Below are 13,856 nucleotides of genomic sequence, written 5' to 3' on the forward strand. Positions count from 1 at the left end.
CAATCATGCAGTTGGAGTTGCACCAAACTGTTCCCGTGCCACGCAGAATTTGGCTGCCACCACATCGCACAGGTCCATTAAATCCTGAAGCCCTTTGTCTAATGCGTCCACAGCTGTTGTACCTTCTACAGCATTGTCAGTTTATTTCGGATCTGGTATGCTTTTATTCCGCACGGATGCCACTAACCGTATGTCTGGATGCGGATGTTCATCAATGCTTCGGACGGATGAGGAATGGAGTAACCGCAGAACTCAACATCAGGGCTACTCAGAGTGATCAGCCATAGTTCATCCCATACTCCATATCTCACATATCTGGCCCAGGGTGTGTGATAGACATACTTCTTCATGATGATGTACCGCAGAGCATTGCCCAATGTATGATCCTCCTTCTTGAACTCAAACGACGCAGCTGTATCCGACGACCCCGGTAGCTATAAGCCCAACACTTAGCACTCGACTTTTTTTCATACATATCCAGCCTTAGAGGGAGGTTATACATACAATTCTGATGCGCTGCTCCTCATCGAAAACAGAAACAGTATCTTCCTGTGCTGTCTCCTCTCCTGCCGCTGCAGGGGCCTCCCCCATCGCCACGTCCTCCTCCACTGGAGCTGGCTCTGGAGCTGCTGCTTTCTTCTTTGGTGCCATTGCTTCAAGGTGTAGAAATGTTGTGCTTGGGATGTTGCCTTTGGCGCAACCGATGTTGCTGATTGTAGAAATTTCTTATCGACATGCGGGCGCTAGCGTCGCCCCGATAGTGACGGGATTCAGGAACAACACTTTCTCGAGATACCCCGGGATATCCTCCCTCACTTTCATGTCGAAAGACTGTGCACGCAACTGACCTCGATTCTCTACTCTCTCATCCTCACAGAAGCAGGTATCCTCTTTAAACTTTTCTCCAGTTCGTTATATACATTTCTCAGTATTAGGGAGAAGAACCTGGAGGCTTTCTTATGTTTTTCATCATCTTAAGCCTTGCCTACTCTTATTGCCAGGGGCAGCTACTGCAGCTACTATTCCAGAAAATTCTCAACTTGATAGAATCTATAGAAGCAGCAAAGAAGACCAACAGCTGCCAGTCATCGACTGGTCCGATTGATCTCAGCGCTTTCAGCCCATCGAAGATCTCAAGCCTCCAACGGCGGCAATGTCGATTCGCTTCGTCCCCCTGATTCGCCATGTAACCACTACCCGACAAAAGGGATCAGTTATCGATTAGGGGTGTGATAGTCAGACGTCATATCGAGAGATTGTGCTCTTCGGTGCGTCCGAATGCGGAAGTCAAGCTACTGCGCGTGTGCAATTCAATATTTCCTACCGCGCGGCAACCTAACTCAGGAGAAAAGGAGAACCAACTGCAGAAGCCCTCTCGGCTCCCGTGAAGAGGCATGGTGTGCCTTGTGAAGAAAGCCTCGATGCATCAACATTGGCATTTCAAAATATTTCCCGACATGAAGTTTGAGCTTCTTTCGTCTGAAGGAAGTCTGATATAAGGAGGGGTTGGATCTGATATTGAAATGGCGGAAACGCCCCAGTGCCGTGGCGCAGGTTTCGAGGTTTTAAGACTGTCAGTCACGATGCTGCAAGACAATTTCTCAGGCTGGTCCTGGCGATCCTGACGATTCCTGCAGAGAAGTTTTGGAGTCCGAGACAAAAGTCACAGGAGAGTACACCTGTGATTTGAGCTCACACCGTCCCAAACTCTATCGGGAGATCCCAAAAGGAAGGTACATCGTGACTGCTTTTTCCCGTCTCTTCTCACTCCTTCTCCTTCTTTGCTCCTTTGGTTCCTTTGTGAGGCGTTTGTGACAAACTCCTCAATGGAGGATGCGGGGTATGATTGGACGCTGAAGTCTGAGCCGCGTTTCATGGGCGGGAACTCAGCGCGATGTGACTCGCTGAAGCTTCGTGGGTGGGTGCCATTTTCTGACGCGACCCTGTCGGCACGTCGCATGGATGGCGTCTGTATCCCCGTCCTTCGTCCCAGCAGGGGGCCCCTTCGTGATGTCTTGGAGGGGCACTGTTTTCAAGTGGCTCGGAACAAGAGTTTGGTGAGGGACTCATGTCAGATTTTTGCATCATGATCTGGTCGCTTTTGGAACACTTTTCATTTCAGCAGGTCTGCCATGTTCTGGATCTGTTTGGCTTCAGTTCAGCTCCTACTGGAATACGAACCCCTATTTAATTATTCGCCTGCAGTACTTACAGAAGCTTTGTTTGCTGGCTCAGGAGAACTGAAGCCATCGCTGCGCTACTGTGCGTCTAGGAGCTTAGGAGGACTCAAGGCTTGAGGGCCGCACCGCTGGTCGTTTGGATGGAAAGGCAAAGCCAAAGTAAGACTTTACAGTTCATGGTTAGGAAACAACGGTTCGAAGCGAACTGATTTCGGAGCATTTCATATCATGATAGCATGCACGACTTGGTGTGGCTTAGATTAATTTTGCAGGCCGAGGCCGTCTCGTTGAAACGGTCGTCCAATGTGCATGGCCATAGGACGGCTAATATCGAGGGGCATAAGTGATGCAAATGATCCATGGATCGTCAAAGGAACTATTGAATCCAGAGATCCTGCTGCAACTCCAAGACTCGATTGGGTTTCCTGTGACACGAAACTCAAGAAGGTGGAAATGGAGTCGTGTCTTGCCATGCTTGCGATCCCCTCAAGCTGTCGACCTGATTGATCCATGGATGTCTGGTGGAGTTCAGTTCAGTAGTGACTCAGGCAAAGCTTGATAGTAGCACAGCACGAGGACGAGAAAGCCAGTTAGAATTGCAAGAATATTCTCACCTGGTGGTAGTCTCTACGCACCACTGAAGCCAAAACTCACGAGGTCCCAATCATTTCCCGCAGCTAGACTATCTTTCATATCGGTATCTTAGTTTGTTTGGTCGGATAGGCTCGCCGCTCGTTTAAAAGTTTCAACGAGACTTGCCCCCCCTTTTGGCCCCTCTTTTTGAGGCTGGTGAAAATAAGGGGACGCTGAGGGGGGGCGAGCCAGGACTCTTGCAGAAGGAACAGACCTTATTAACATCTACAAGAAACATCGGCATCATATTATTGGGGCTGGGGGGAGATCCAGATCCAGATACCCGCGACAGCAGACGGACGCAGTCGGCGAGTACAGTACAGTACAGGAGTGAGTGGCAGTGTGTTTCCAGGCTATTATTACTCCAAACAAGTTCAATCTTCGCCAGCCAGGCAAAGGCCTGCCCTGCCTGTAACAGCATTGTTGACAGTACTGCACACGGGCCGGGACAATCTGGACAATCTGGACTGACTGACTGACTGACTGACTGACTGACTGTTTACTTTCCCCTCTTTCCCCTATCGCATCCATCGTATCTTATCCTGCGGGCGGGGACTACGGTAGATCTGTAGGTACGAATCGTAACTGTGCAGAACCAGGAGTACCAAGTATCAAGTCGCTTGAGGGGCTGCCTGCCTGCCTGCCTGCCTGCAAATCGATTCGCCGGCGGGCGATTGCTGCAAACCAAACTATTGAAAGCAGTGCGCCGCTGACAGCTGACTCTGACTGACGGCCGCCTTGCCATTCGTTACAAGACGCTCTTCTGGAGGGTATGATTGGGCGCAGCCGTGAGGACATGCCGCGGTGTCTGTCGGAGCGTGGGCGCCCTCGCGCCCTCCTGCTCGTCCTGTCCTGTCCTGGACTCCTGGCGGTCCTGACTCCTGGCGGTCCTGCTCCTCTTTTTCTGCTGCCTCCAAACCCCCGTTGCAACAAAAGTCGCGCTACCGCTGTCTTCCCAGGGCTCGTGCACCCCCCGAGCGCCCACCACCGCCCCCCCATTGCCAGCCATCCAGGGATGGGGCTCGCTGGCTGCCCATGCTTGCTCTCCTCCCTCCGCCCGTCAGGATTAATATCGATCTCTGAAACGACTAGGACGGGGACGAGGACGACTAAACACTCTCTGCACAGGACGGGTAACAGCCAGCCCTGCCTGCCTTTGCTGCGATTCGATTCGATTGCATTGCATTGCATTGCTTCATAAACCTCACCGCCGCCTGCAAACGTCGAAGTCTCTTTCTCCTACGACTGCTTCCGCGCTCCTCTGCTGCTACCTTTATCTGCTCGTCCCCCTCCCCCCCCCCCCCCCCCACACTGTCGTTGTTGCTGTTGGTTGTGTTGCAGTACCGAAGTGCAAGGTCAAGGTCAAGGTCAAGGCGACTGTCTCGCGCATCCGCATTATTAACTCGGCTCGAAGCCCATAATTCTCACCAACCCCCAGCGGAGCAACGAAGTCTCCTCGAGCAGCAGAACGAAGCGTTTGTCAGAATTTGTGGCACAAGTTTTTCGTTAAGGACAGGAGGAACACAAACTGTGCATCGGCCGCACGAGGATCGTCTTCGATACAAGGAGGGAAGCTGAGTACAGCCTGGATAATAGCACCGGAGCCTCCCAGTCGCGGAACGAGAATACTTGTAATCACCTCAAACACAAAACCTTCCGACCCCAACTCTCCCCTACAACACTCAGACAGAATGAGTGCCGCCATCGCAATGGCTCCGTCCCCAGCTCCCCATGACCGGTCGTCGTATGTCGATATCGCCCCATCGGCGCCTCAGCAACCTTCCACATCTCCTCCAGCACATCGCATATCGACATCGGCTACCCCGAATCATTCTGCGCAGCGGACAGGAAGTGGCAGCCCAAAAACCACCCCGGCTTCAAAGAGTTCGCCAACTACGTGAGTTTTATTGACAGTGACATGGTTGTTACTTCGATAGGCCACTACTGACATCGTAATTTCTCGCAGGTCTCGAAACGGAATCCCGCCAAAAATAATCGTGAAAAAGGAACCTCCGTCCTCGCCAGACCTCCCAACCTCTCGACACAGGCCTCGAAAACTCGACCTCTCGAAAAACACTTCCAGCACAAACCCCGCGACCTCGAGACCATCTGCGGGTCAATTGACTTCGAGAGGAGGAGAGAGCGGTGGTCTTTTAATTCACGACGTCGGCTTGGCGTGTCTGTCCCCCGGTTTTGTTACCCAGGACCCTACCATGAGGGAACAGCTGCAACGCAGCATTTCAGTCCGGGAACAGCAGAGGCATATCATCGAGTCACGGTTACAACAGACGGCCAAGCCAGGAGATGCACCCATGGAGAGTGCAAAGGAGCGAGAACTTGGCGGCTCGGGCTTCCCAGTCAAAACTCCTGGGACGTCAAAAAGGAAGGCACCTCCAGGACTCAGCATTGTAGCACCATCTCACGAACAGTTCGCAAACGAGAGAGTAATTCAATCCGCACCTCTTAATCAATCCTTCACTGGACGCCACCAACCACACCCTCTCACTCGACATGTCGCGAATCAACCTTCAAACCTTTCCAACACCTCACATATCCACCACGTCCCAGCAACACAGACGGCGAACCGACTACCACCGATTACTGACGTCTTTGCTGCTGAAGGTCTGGGTGCTCATCGTGAAGCCCAAACCAGCCGTGCAGCTTTCTTCCCAAACAACTCCGGCTCTGCATCAAACTCTTCACATTCAAATTCAAGGCCCACATTCCCATCGCCTGGACAGAGTAACAACCAGCCGCCACACTCAGCCAGACCCCGTGAATACCGGTCAGCTGAAGACGCACAGGTAGAACTAGCTGGTGGCCGACCTGAGCTCCTCCCCAAATTGGTACACTATGGTGGGCATCAACCTCCCACTCCACCATCTCCTCTCACCGGAAACGCCATGAGACAAGGCGAGGCAAGCCGCAGTGGAGGAGGCAGGAGGCGAGCCCGCGCAGAATACGAAGAAGGTGGAAGCCCACCACTTGGATCTGGACCTTCAGCAACGAGACGAGGACCTTTCGGTGAAGGCCGTGACAGCCCTATGAGCCAGCAACGCAAGAAGGAAGAATTCATGCGTCTGTGTGATCGAGCCTGGGATCTTTTCCACTCCTAAATTGCTCAAAAATTCCTCATAACTGGTTCTTTCGATTCAAGTATGATACCAAACCGTTCGACTGGAGAAGGAGGATATGGAGTTTATATATTTCTCGACATTTCGGGTTTGCACTTTTCTCGTTGGTTGATTTTGTCTCGGGACAACATTGAAAACAACATATAAATAGGCTGGTTACCGGACTGGCGTTAATAAAGTCGGAAACGGGATATGATGGAGCATGGGATTGGTGGTTGGACTGGTTGGGGGGTCATGAGGTTCTGGGATTTGGCATACCAAATGACCGCAGGACGATGTTCATAGGAATGGATTGGATGGGATGGGATCTGAACGGGATGAAATGACAAGACGTGGACGTCGTACTGGGCCGAGGAAAGGAGACAGAAACCAGAAATATCAAGAAAAGAGGAGGCGAAATAGCAAGGACTGAAACTTCTTTTTCAAGCATCTACCTACCTATATCTAATTCTCATGCGTTTACTTTGGGGAACCTTGGAATGGCAAACATTACTTTGTATTCATTCTTCTCCTTTCCGCCTTGCTATTGGAGGGATATGCAGGTTGGCGTTGGAATAGGCGTTTTCTATGGTTAATGAATCTGCTTTCTTTCCACTCCAACCTGTTTATTGAACTACACTCTGTATTCTATTTCATGGATGGATGGTTGGTCTATAGCTGCTTGAAGCGAGGCTTCTACTCCTTTTCTACCTTTTCGCTTGTTGTGCGGGAATTTGGACTTCCGGGGGGGGGGGGCTGAACGTGGGTATGTAGGTAGTTGAAAAGAATAAAATGGGAAGAAAATGCTATCGTGTCCCTTCTCAATGCTGCATTGAAGAAGTAATACTCATCTGTTCCTGTTCCTTGTGCCCACGATATGACCGCCAGTGCTATGGCCGGTGGAGACAAAGCGACATCCAAAGTGCCCAACCTCTCAGTCCACCTCGTCAATCATCTCATCTCGCGATAGTTCCTCTCCCCTACTCCACGGTTGCCAATAGCTCAACTCTCATCTACCGACTGCTGACAATGCAGTGCCTGCATATACCCATGCCAGTCAGCCCTACGATGTTCTTGCTTCATGACATAATTCAGCACCACCAGGCACTGACAGGCTGACATTTGATAATAGGCACGTACAGTAAGCGACAGGCCTCCTTGATATAAACAAGGATCAGCAACAACAGCCTTATGTCATGTATGTTGACATCACAGCGCAGCACAGCACTGTACAGCATGTAGAACCTGGCTTATAATGATAAATAGTACTACTGTATAAAGGAGAAAGGTAGACGGGGTAGAGGGGTGTTTCTGCGTCTACATCGGACAGCCTTCGACACTGTCTATCTTAACAAGTGCCAGATATCGTAGAGCCTCCTCGTTTGCTCATTCATCATTCTTGTCAATTCAGTGTCCTCCTACCTGTCAGGGTGTACATCCATCATATCCTCTCAGCCTAATGTATCTTCCTCGGTCCTCATGAGCCATATTACCGCTTTCCGTAAATCGAACCGCTCTTCATATTGCTATCTTGTCCTGCCCTGCTATCTCGTCATTCGCCAAACTGCCACGATAAGTAGAAGAGGCTTGAAAGAAGAGAGACACGGCGGAGTATATGGGGATAGAAGATGCACTTGACTGGCTGACCAATTTCACTGACTGACTGTAACCTTACCTAGATGTTCGCTGAGAAATCTGCTTCCACCCAAATCAATACCTATGGATATGTATGTATCTTCGTACCTCTCAAAGAATTCTCAGCACAGAAGCACGAACGAACGAACTCATCAAGGTGATAAGGGATAACAAGCTCAAGTCAGTCAATTTACTAGCTATGATAAGCCAGCTTCTCCGTCAAAGTCCTGAGAACCCCAATTTCATCGAATCAATTCCATTCCATCTCATTTTCAATTCATTTCATGTCAACCTTCCCAATCTCCATCCAGAGCATCAAACGACATCTAAAACTAACCAAAAAACAAATCGAAACGAATCACGCCACACTACAAACCAAACAAAAGTCCTCCTCAACCCTCTCGCCCCTCTCCAGAAGCATCTCCAGCCCACCGAGAAAAGAAGGAAAGTTCTTCAATGCCGTAGCCGCAATGGCTATCGAAGCTCCCCTCATCTCATCACGTTCCAAAATCACGATTGTTGTCCCATTCCTGCATCTGCATCTGATGTATCTATCTATCTATGTACCTGAGCTGGGATATATTGGCCCTTTTGGATCTTCTTTTTTTGTACCGATGGCTATGTAGGAGTCAAGTGAGAAGACTTATACTCGTCGGTTCATGGTGACCTAAGACCTTACTTACATAGCGGTGAGTGGTTGTAGTATTTCGGGCATAGATAGGGTCAAGTCCGAAGGGGGCAGACTGATCTTGAGCCTCGGTTGGGTTGAATGAATATGGTTCTATGGAGTGATAGACAGCCGATTGAGATAAGTTAAGAGAGTAGACGAGCGAGTAGATTGCTGTACTTGGGTAGAGAAGAGGGAAGAGGCGAAGAAAGCTCGCTGAGAGGGACTCATTTGTTTTAAAATATTCCAGGTCTCGACTTCGAAGAGTGGCGAGAGTCCAAAGGTACAATGTGGACATTGAGGTACTCGACTGTGCAAATCTAGCAGGGAGATTGCATGGTGTGAATATTTTCCAAGCTTCCCTGAGACCTGTGACTTTTGAAAGGACCTAGGCCGCCTCCCTCAAGTGGGACAGTGACGATAGTACAACTCGGTTCGATAATAACGGAGAATAGAATAGACGAGACAGGCATGTTTGTTTACATGGAAGACCAAGTCTCCATTTGAACTTCGTTTCATTCCATTTCTACTGTACTTCCACCAGCGCTCTTATCCCGCTCACAGCTTCGTCCTATCCTGAGGCAAACGACTGCTCTTCCCATATCTACAAAATCCACTGTTCATCCCTCTAAACCTCGTCAACTATCTACCAGCTAAGCTCCGCTCCAACCCTCAGTCATTCCCAGCTACACCATCTCAGCTCAAAACACCATGCGAGAAAAAAGTGGTGCACAAAGGCAAAAAGAACGCTTGCTTGCTGGCTAGCTGTTGCAACGATCGATATGAAGTAGAAGGCAGAAAAAAAGTGACGTGAGACGAAAGGAAAACGCTCTTTTCTCTCATGAGCCGGAAAGACATGTCCGCCAACCGAGGGTACTGAGTTTGACTTCTCCTGATAATCTGAAAATTCGATAATTGCCCAATGTCGTTCGTTCATTTCAGTCGTTGAATCTGCTGAAGTTCCGCATGCCGACCATCACACACCATCCAACCCGGTTCGCCATTTCCCGTGAAAAACAGACAAAAACACACACAGAAAAGTAGACGTAAACGAGAAGTGGATGAGACGCCATGAACACCATTGCTCCAAAATGCAAAGAGTAAACCCCCAGACCCTTGTTTGCTACCCTGGTTATTTAGCCGTCAGGCTCAAACCACTCAGGCTGACATGGTCGCTTTTCGTCCCTGGCCAGCGTCGTCGTAAACGTATTCAAAGTTACAGCCTTCACATTTGAAGGGTTTATGAGCGTGAAATTTATGAGTACCCTCTTGTCCAACGGTCGGACAAGGAGGGATGCCTATAGCAAAATTGGTCTCCGTGATTAGTTTTGAGAAGACCTTTTTCGTTTGCTTGAATCCACGATCAAACTCATATTGTCAGAGACCCTCTTCGCCGGCTTTGCAGAGCTTTATTTCTCTGCCCCATTCGGACTTGAGAACTTGTGAAGCAGTGATTCGGCGAGATGGATTGGGGTCGAGAATTGAGTAGATGACATTACGGCACCGTGCCTGGTTCTGTTAGTCTTATGTATTGTCAAAAGCAGAGGGGTGAACATACTCGGTGCAACGATTCTATAGGAGCATAACCCTCCTCATCTCTACGTCCTTCTAGGTAGCGCTCGTAAAATTCGTCCTCGTCCTTCTTTGCAACGCGCCAGAGGTGACGACCAGTTCGCATCGCCATATAAATCACACCAGTAGCCCAAACGTCAACGGCTCGAGCATCAAACTCCTTGTCTATATATTCTTCCGGGGCAATATAAGGCGCTGAACCGCAAAGACCAGTAACCATGTGCGCGTCAGATTCCCATGCCATTCTGAAGCATTCGCCGTTACCAAAGTCGGTAATTTTGAGAGAGCCGTGGGTCGTAAGAAGGAGATTCTCGGGTTTCAAATCTCGGTGTGCAACGCCCATCTCGTGCATATATTCCACGCCTCGCATCATTTGCTTGAAATAACAATCGGCCTCCATCACTTCGAGCTTGCCAGCCGCGAGAACCAAAGTGTAGAGATCGCCACCAGCGCAAAACTCCATAACCTCGCAATAGTCTCCTTTCGAGTCTTGTAAGAGGTCGAGAGTGTGGATGACGTTCGGGTGGCGTAATGACGAAGATATACAAAACTCAGATGTGAGTCGTTTGCTGTATTTCTTCTCGTTCTCTTCTGGGCGCCTTCGAAATTCCTTCACAGCATATAATTGTTCTCCAGTTCCATTCTCGGATCTCTTGTGTGATATCCGAACAATTCCAAAAGCACCTCGTCCAACAATCTCTTGACATTTGCCGTATTTCTCTACCAACGATGCAGTGGCATTCGGACCGCCTTTCTTCTCTGAAACCAAACTATCCCGCTCGCTCTTAAGCTGATCAACCCAACTGGACATCAATGACAATTGTTGCTCGCCCTCGTGTACGTGTTCTGGAGCCTTTGCTTTTCCACTTATAACATTTCGAAGCATGTCCGACAGTTTCTCCTGCCTCTTTGCGCTCTTGAGGTGGTGCTCATGGCCGCCTTTGACATCGGCATTGAGGACAAACCTCTGGTGTGCAGAGGCAGTCCCCGCTGCCTTCTTATCCTTTGCAAGCGTCGTGGTGGGCTTTTCAGACTTCTCGGTTTTGGTAATTGCTTTGTCGGTCGTGGAGGACTTGCGTGAAGGAGGGTTTGGCTTTTGTTCAGTTGTCGGTGTAGGGGGAGGCTTTGGAGTGCTATGACCCGTCGAAGATTGCTGAGAACTTATATGTCCTTCGGCTCTTGTAGCATCTTTCGTAGAGAACATTCGAGTGAGACGCTTTGTCATTGAGGGCTTCTCTGGCTGCGGTGCAGCAAGGGTCGTCGACTTTTGTGGCTCGGATGGTGGCGCAGCGTAGCCGTTTCCATTCAGGTTCTCGGTGCTGGGAGCAGCAATGCCATTCTGCTTTTTAGGCAGAGAATCTGGAGAGCCGGCCCTCGATGACGTTTGAGACGCTGCTGGTGATCCACGGAGTTTCTCCGCGATCAGGGAGTCCCGAGGAGTGGTGACGGTCGCCATAGGTGTTGGATTTTCTTGCGATTCTGCTTCCTCGGCGATGGGGGGGTCTAAGAGGTGAGAGGAGAGATCCTGCTCGCACTGCGCTCGGCTGGGGTGTAGCGCGGAACCCGAGAGCCAAGGCGTGCCGACAGCGCCTGTCCTTTGTGTGAGGAAGAAGGAAGCTGGAGCGACCGAGCAGTGTCGCAGGGGTGAGGATTGCAGATGTCGCAGAACGTGGAGAAGGAGAAGAGGAGGTCGAGATTGGAATGGAGCAGAGGATGGTGAGCTGAGGTAAGGTAAGGTAAGGTAAGGTAAGGTAGGGTAAGGTAAGGTAAGGTAAGGTGAGGAGGAGTAAGTGAGTGAGAGCGAGCGCAAGGAAGTGGAGGATGGCGAACTCGCAAGAAAGAATTTGGCGTGGTGCGGTGCGGTGCGGGCTCGCTCGATATTATTCAAGTCAGGTCGGCAAGCAGCAGGGCAGTGGGAGTGGGAGTGGGAGGGGAGGGACCAGGCCAGCTTATGTGATGTGAATAATAGGAGAGGAACAGGCTGCACCAGTCCAGTACCGCACCACAGCGGGAATCCGAGAGAAATACCCTAGGACCTAGGTACAGTACAGTACTCGTAGCCTGCTAGCCGCAAATAACTGCCCGGAGCCAGAGCCAGAGCCAGAGCCAGAGCCAGTGAAGAAACGTTGCTGACTGATGTGGCCCTGTCCGTGCAGTAGGTAGGTAACTTCGTAAGGTAAGGTAAGGTAAGGCTTCGTAAGTAAGTATTGTACTAATAGTACAAGTCGTGTGGTGTCGTGCCTGCGTGCCTTGCCCTGGCCTGGCCTGGCCTGGCTTCTCTCTCCTCTGCGCTGCACGGCGCTGCACGGCGCTGCCCTTCTGCTTCCCTTCCCTCCTCTTCCCCTCTCCCCTCTCGCTGCCCGCTGGCGCGAATACGGTACGTTTGTCTGTCTGTCTGTCTGTCTGTGTGGGCAGGGAGGCGCGAGGAGCGAAGAGCGAAGAGCGAAACGAAATTGGTGAGGGATTTATGAAATCGCCTTGCAGCGGCCGATGTACGAGTGAGTGCCTAGGAGGCACTTGCAAGAAGGAAGCAAGGTAAGACTTTCTAACGGCTTTTGCTTCTTCTGGTTGGTCCGGAGCAGATGTCAGATGCCAGATGCCAGATGAGAGAGATGAGCAGGAGAGCAAGAGAGATGCAGCTGCACTTCAGTTATTACGATTATCAGTAAGCTTTATGGGCTGCTTAGAAAGTGATCCATCTACATGACCTCGCATCTTGCAATCAATGGAGAGGAACCGGCCCGTGGGAAAGTGGATTACGTCTTGTTTGGAATTAGATATCGTAATTTCCGGTATAAAACATTGTTAAAAGTCAATTGGTGCTATTCATACCACAGTCTCAATGCCGGAAGACGACTAGGTAGGTAGCTTGCTGAGGTAGGCAACTGTTGCTAGATGCAGCACATCCAGCTACTTGGCTTCTCCTACAGTACTGCCATGCAACGAACTAGAGATCGTCCTACCAAAACTGATGTAGCGAATCACCATTGTCTCTATGAGTCTATGAAGAGTCTCAAGCCCAGGATATATTACCTCTCGCACCGGGTTTTGACACCAAGACGAACACCTGTTGCATCCGGATGACCCTTCAAAGCTTATCCTTTCCTCTTGCCCGCAAGCCCACCGTTCGCCCACTGTTTACCCACGGGGGAAACATCAGTCCGGTTTCCGTCTATAAAAACTTCAGACGACCTCGAAAGTTTCATGGTCTCGGCTGCTGTCGTCAAACGAGGCGCAGCAAGTCACAAAGAATCAACTCGAGTCGAGTCAAATCATGACAGAGCCAGGGGAAAGACGAGACCCATTATTGACAACACTCAAGTCCGAACTTGACTCGGATATCTCTCACAAGCCCTTGGCATCACTTTCTGCCATCTTGCATGCTGCGGTGCAACCTCTTGGTGAGTTGTACTTGCACTATCAATCGCCCAAGCTCAACTCTTTTACTAGTACTGTATGAGGGACTTTGGGATCGAAAAGATATCATTCTGATACAATTTGACTTCTGGCCATTGAGATCTCTCCTTTTGTACAACCTCCCTTAATTGAAGCTTCTGATTTGGCAATGGATGAGACCATTTACGGCATTCCCCTATCGCTGTGGCAGAACACCCGCATGGCATCCAATCTTGCGAGCTGTGTTGTTTACATGGACAGCAACACCATCCCCTGGTAAATCCTATTGAGAGATATGTCTGATCTTATCCATCCGTTTTCAGGGCCGATCTTTCATTACCTGCTGGTCATCTTCCTTGGCATAGCTCCAGCCTACATGCTCCGAATGATATCCGAATTTGATAATGTTTGCTTAGAAGTTCGTTCCCATTACAGGTCAAGGTTTGGCCTATCAAGAGCAACATTGCATGCTCAGGTTGGTGGCCCCCAAGCCTGTTCCTACGTCACTGAGCCTGGCTCCTGCACAACAACCCGAAGATCACCGCTGTCAGTGTCGCCGTCTGTTCCAATGCGCGAACAGTTAGTTACTCTATCTGCAGTCCCTCTGCACCGCAGATAACTGCCGGGATATTCGAAAAACTTTCCTCCTGCTGTCAGACA

General features: G+C 50.2%; 3 protein-coding genes across 3 annotated transcripts; 1 reads left to right on the forward strand and 2 right to left on the reverse strand.

Annotated features, from left to right (window-relative positions):
* Window positions 1-3: 3 nt before the first annotated feature.
* On the reverse strand, window positions 4-651 carry RPC19 (RNA polymerase subunit AC19; the record flags this gene model as incomplete). The annotated part of the gene is made up of 3 exons (XM_058506759.1): window positions 4-125; window positions 188-434; window positions 505-651. The coding sequence occupies 3 exons, from the start codon at window positions 649-651 to the stop codon at window positions 4-6; spliced, it is 516 nt and encodes a 171-aa protein (XP_058357489.1).
* Window positions 652-4,504: 3,853 nt separating this feature from the next.
* Window positions 4,505-5,929, forward strand: ONS95_013125 (uncharacterized protein; the record flags this gene model as incomplete). Its single annotated transcript, XM_058506760.1, has 2 exons — window positions 4,505-4,710; window positions 4,780-5,929. The coding sequence occupies 2 exons, from the start codon at window positions 4,505-4,507 to the stop codon at window positions 5,927-5,929; spliced, it is 1,356 nt and encodes a 451-aa protein (XP_058357490.1).
* Window positions 5,930-9,605: 3,676 nt separating this feature from the next.
* Window positions 9,606-11,256, reverse strand: SAT4_2 (serine/threonine-protein kinase HAL4/sat4; the record flags this gene model as incomplete). Its single annotated transcript, XM_058506761.1, has 2 exons — window positions 9,606-9,737; window positions 9,787-11,256. 2 exons carry the CDS (start codon window positions 11,254-11,256, stop codon window positions 9,606-9,608), a joined length of 1,602 nt encoding a protein of 533 aa, XP_058357491.1.
* Between the last annotated feature and the right edge of the window lie 2,600 nt (window positions 11,257-13,856).

Source organism: Cadophora gregata (genome assembly GCF_030347475.1).
Source record: "Cadophora gregata isolate MNR1 chromosome Unknown scaffold_7, whole genome shotgun sequence".
Taxonomy (NCBI): domain Eukaryota; kingdom Fungi; phylum Ascomycota; class Leotiomycetes; order Helotiales; family Ploettnerulaceae; genus Cadophora; species Cadophora gregata.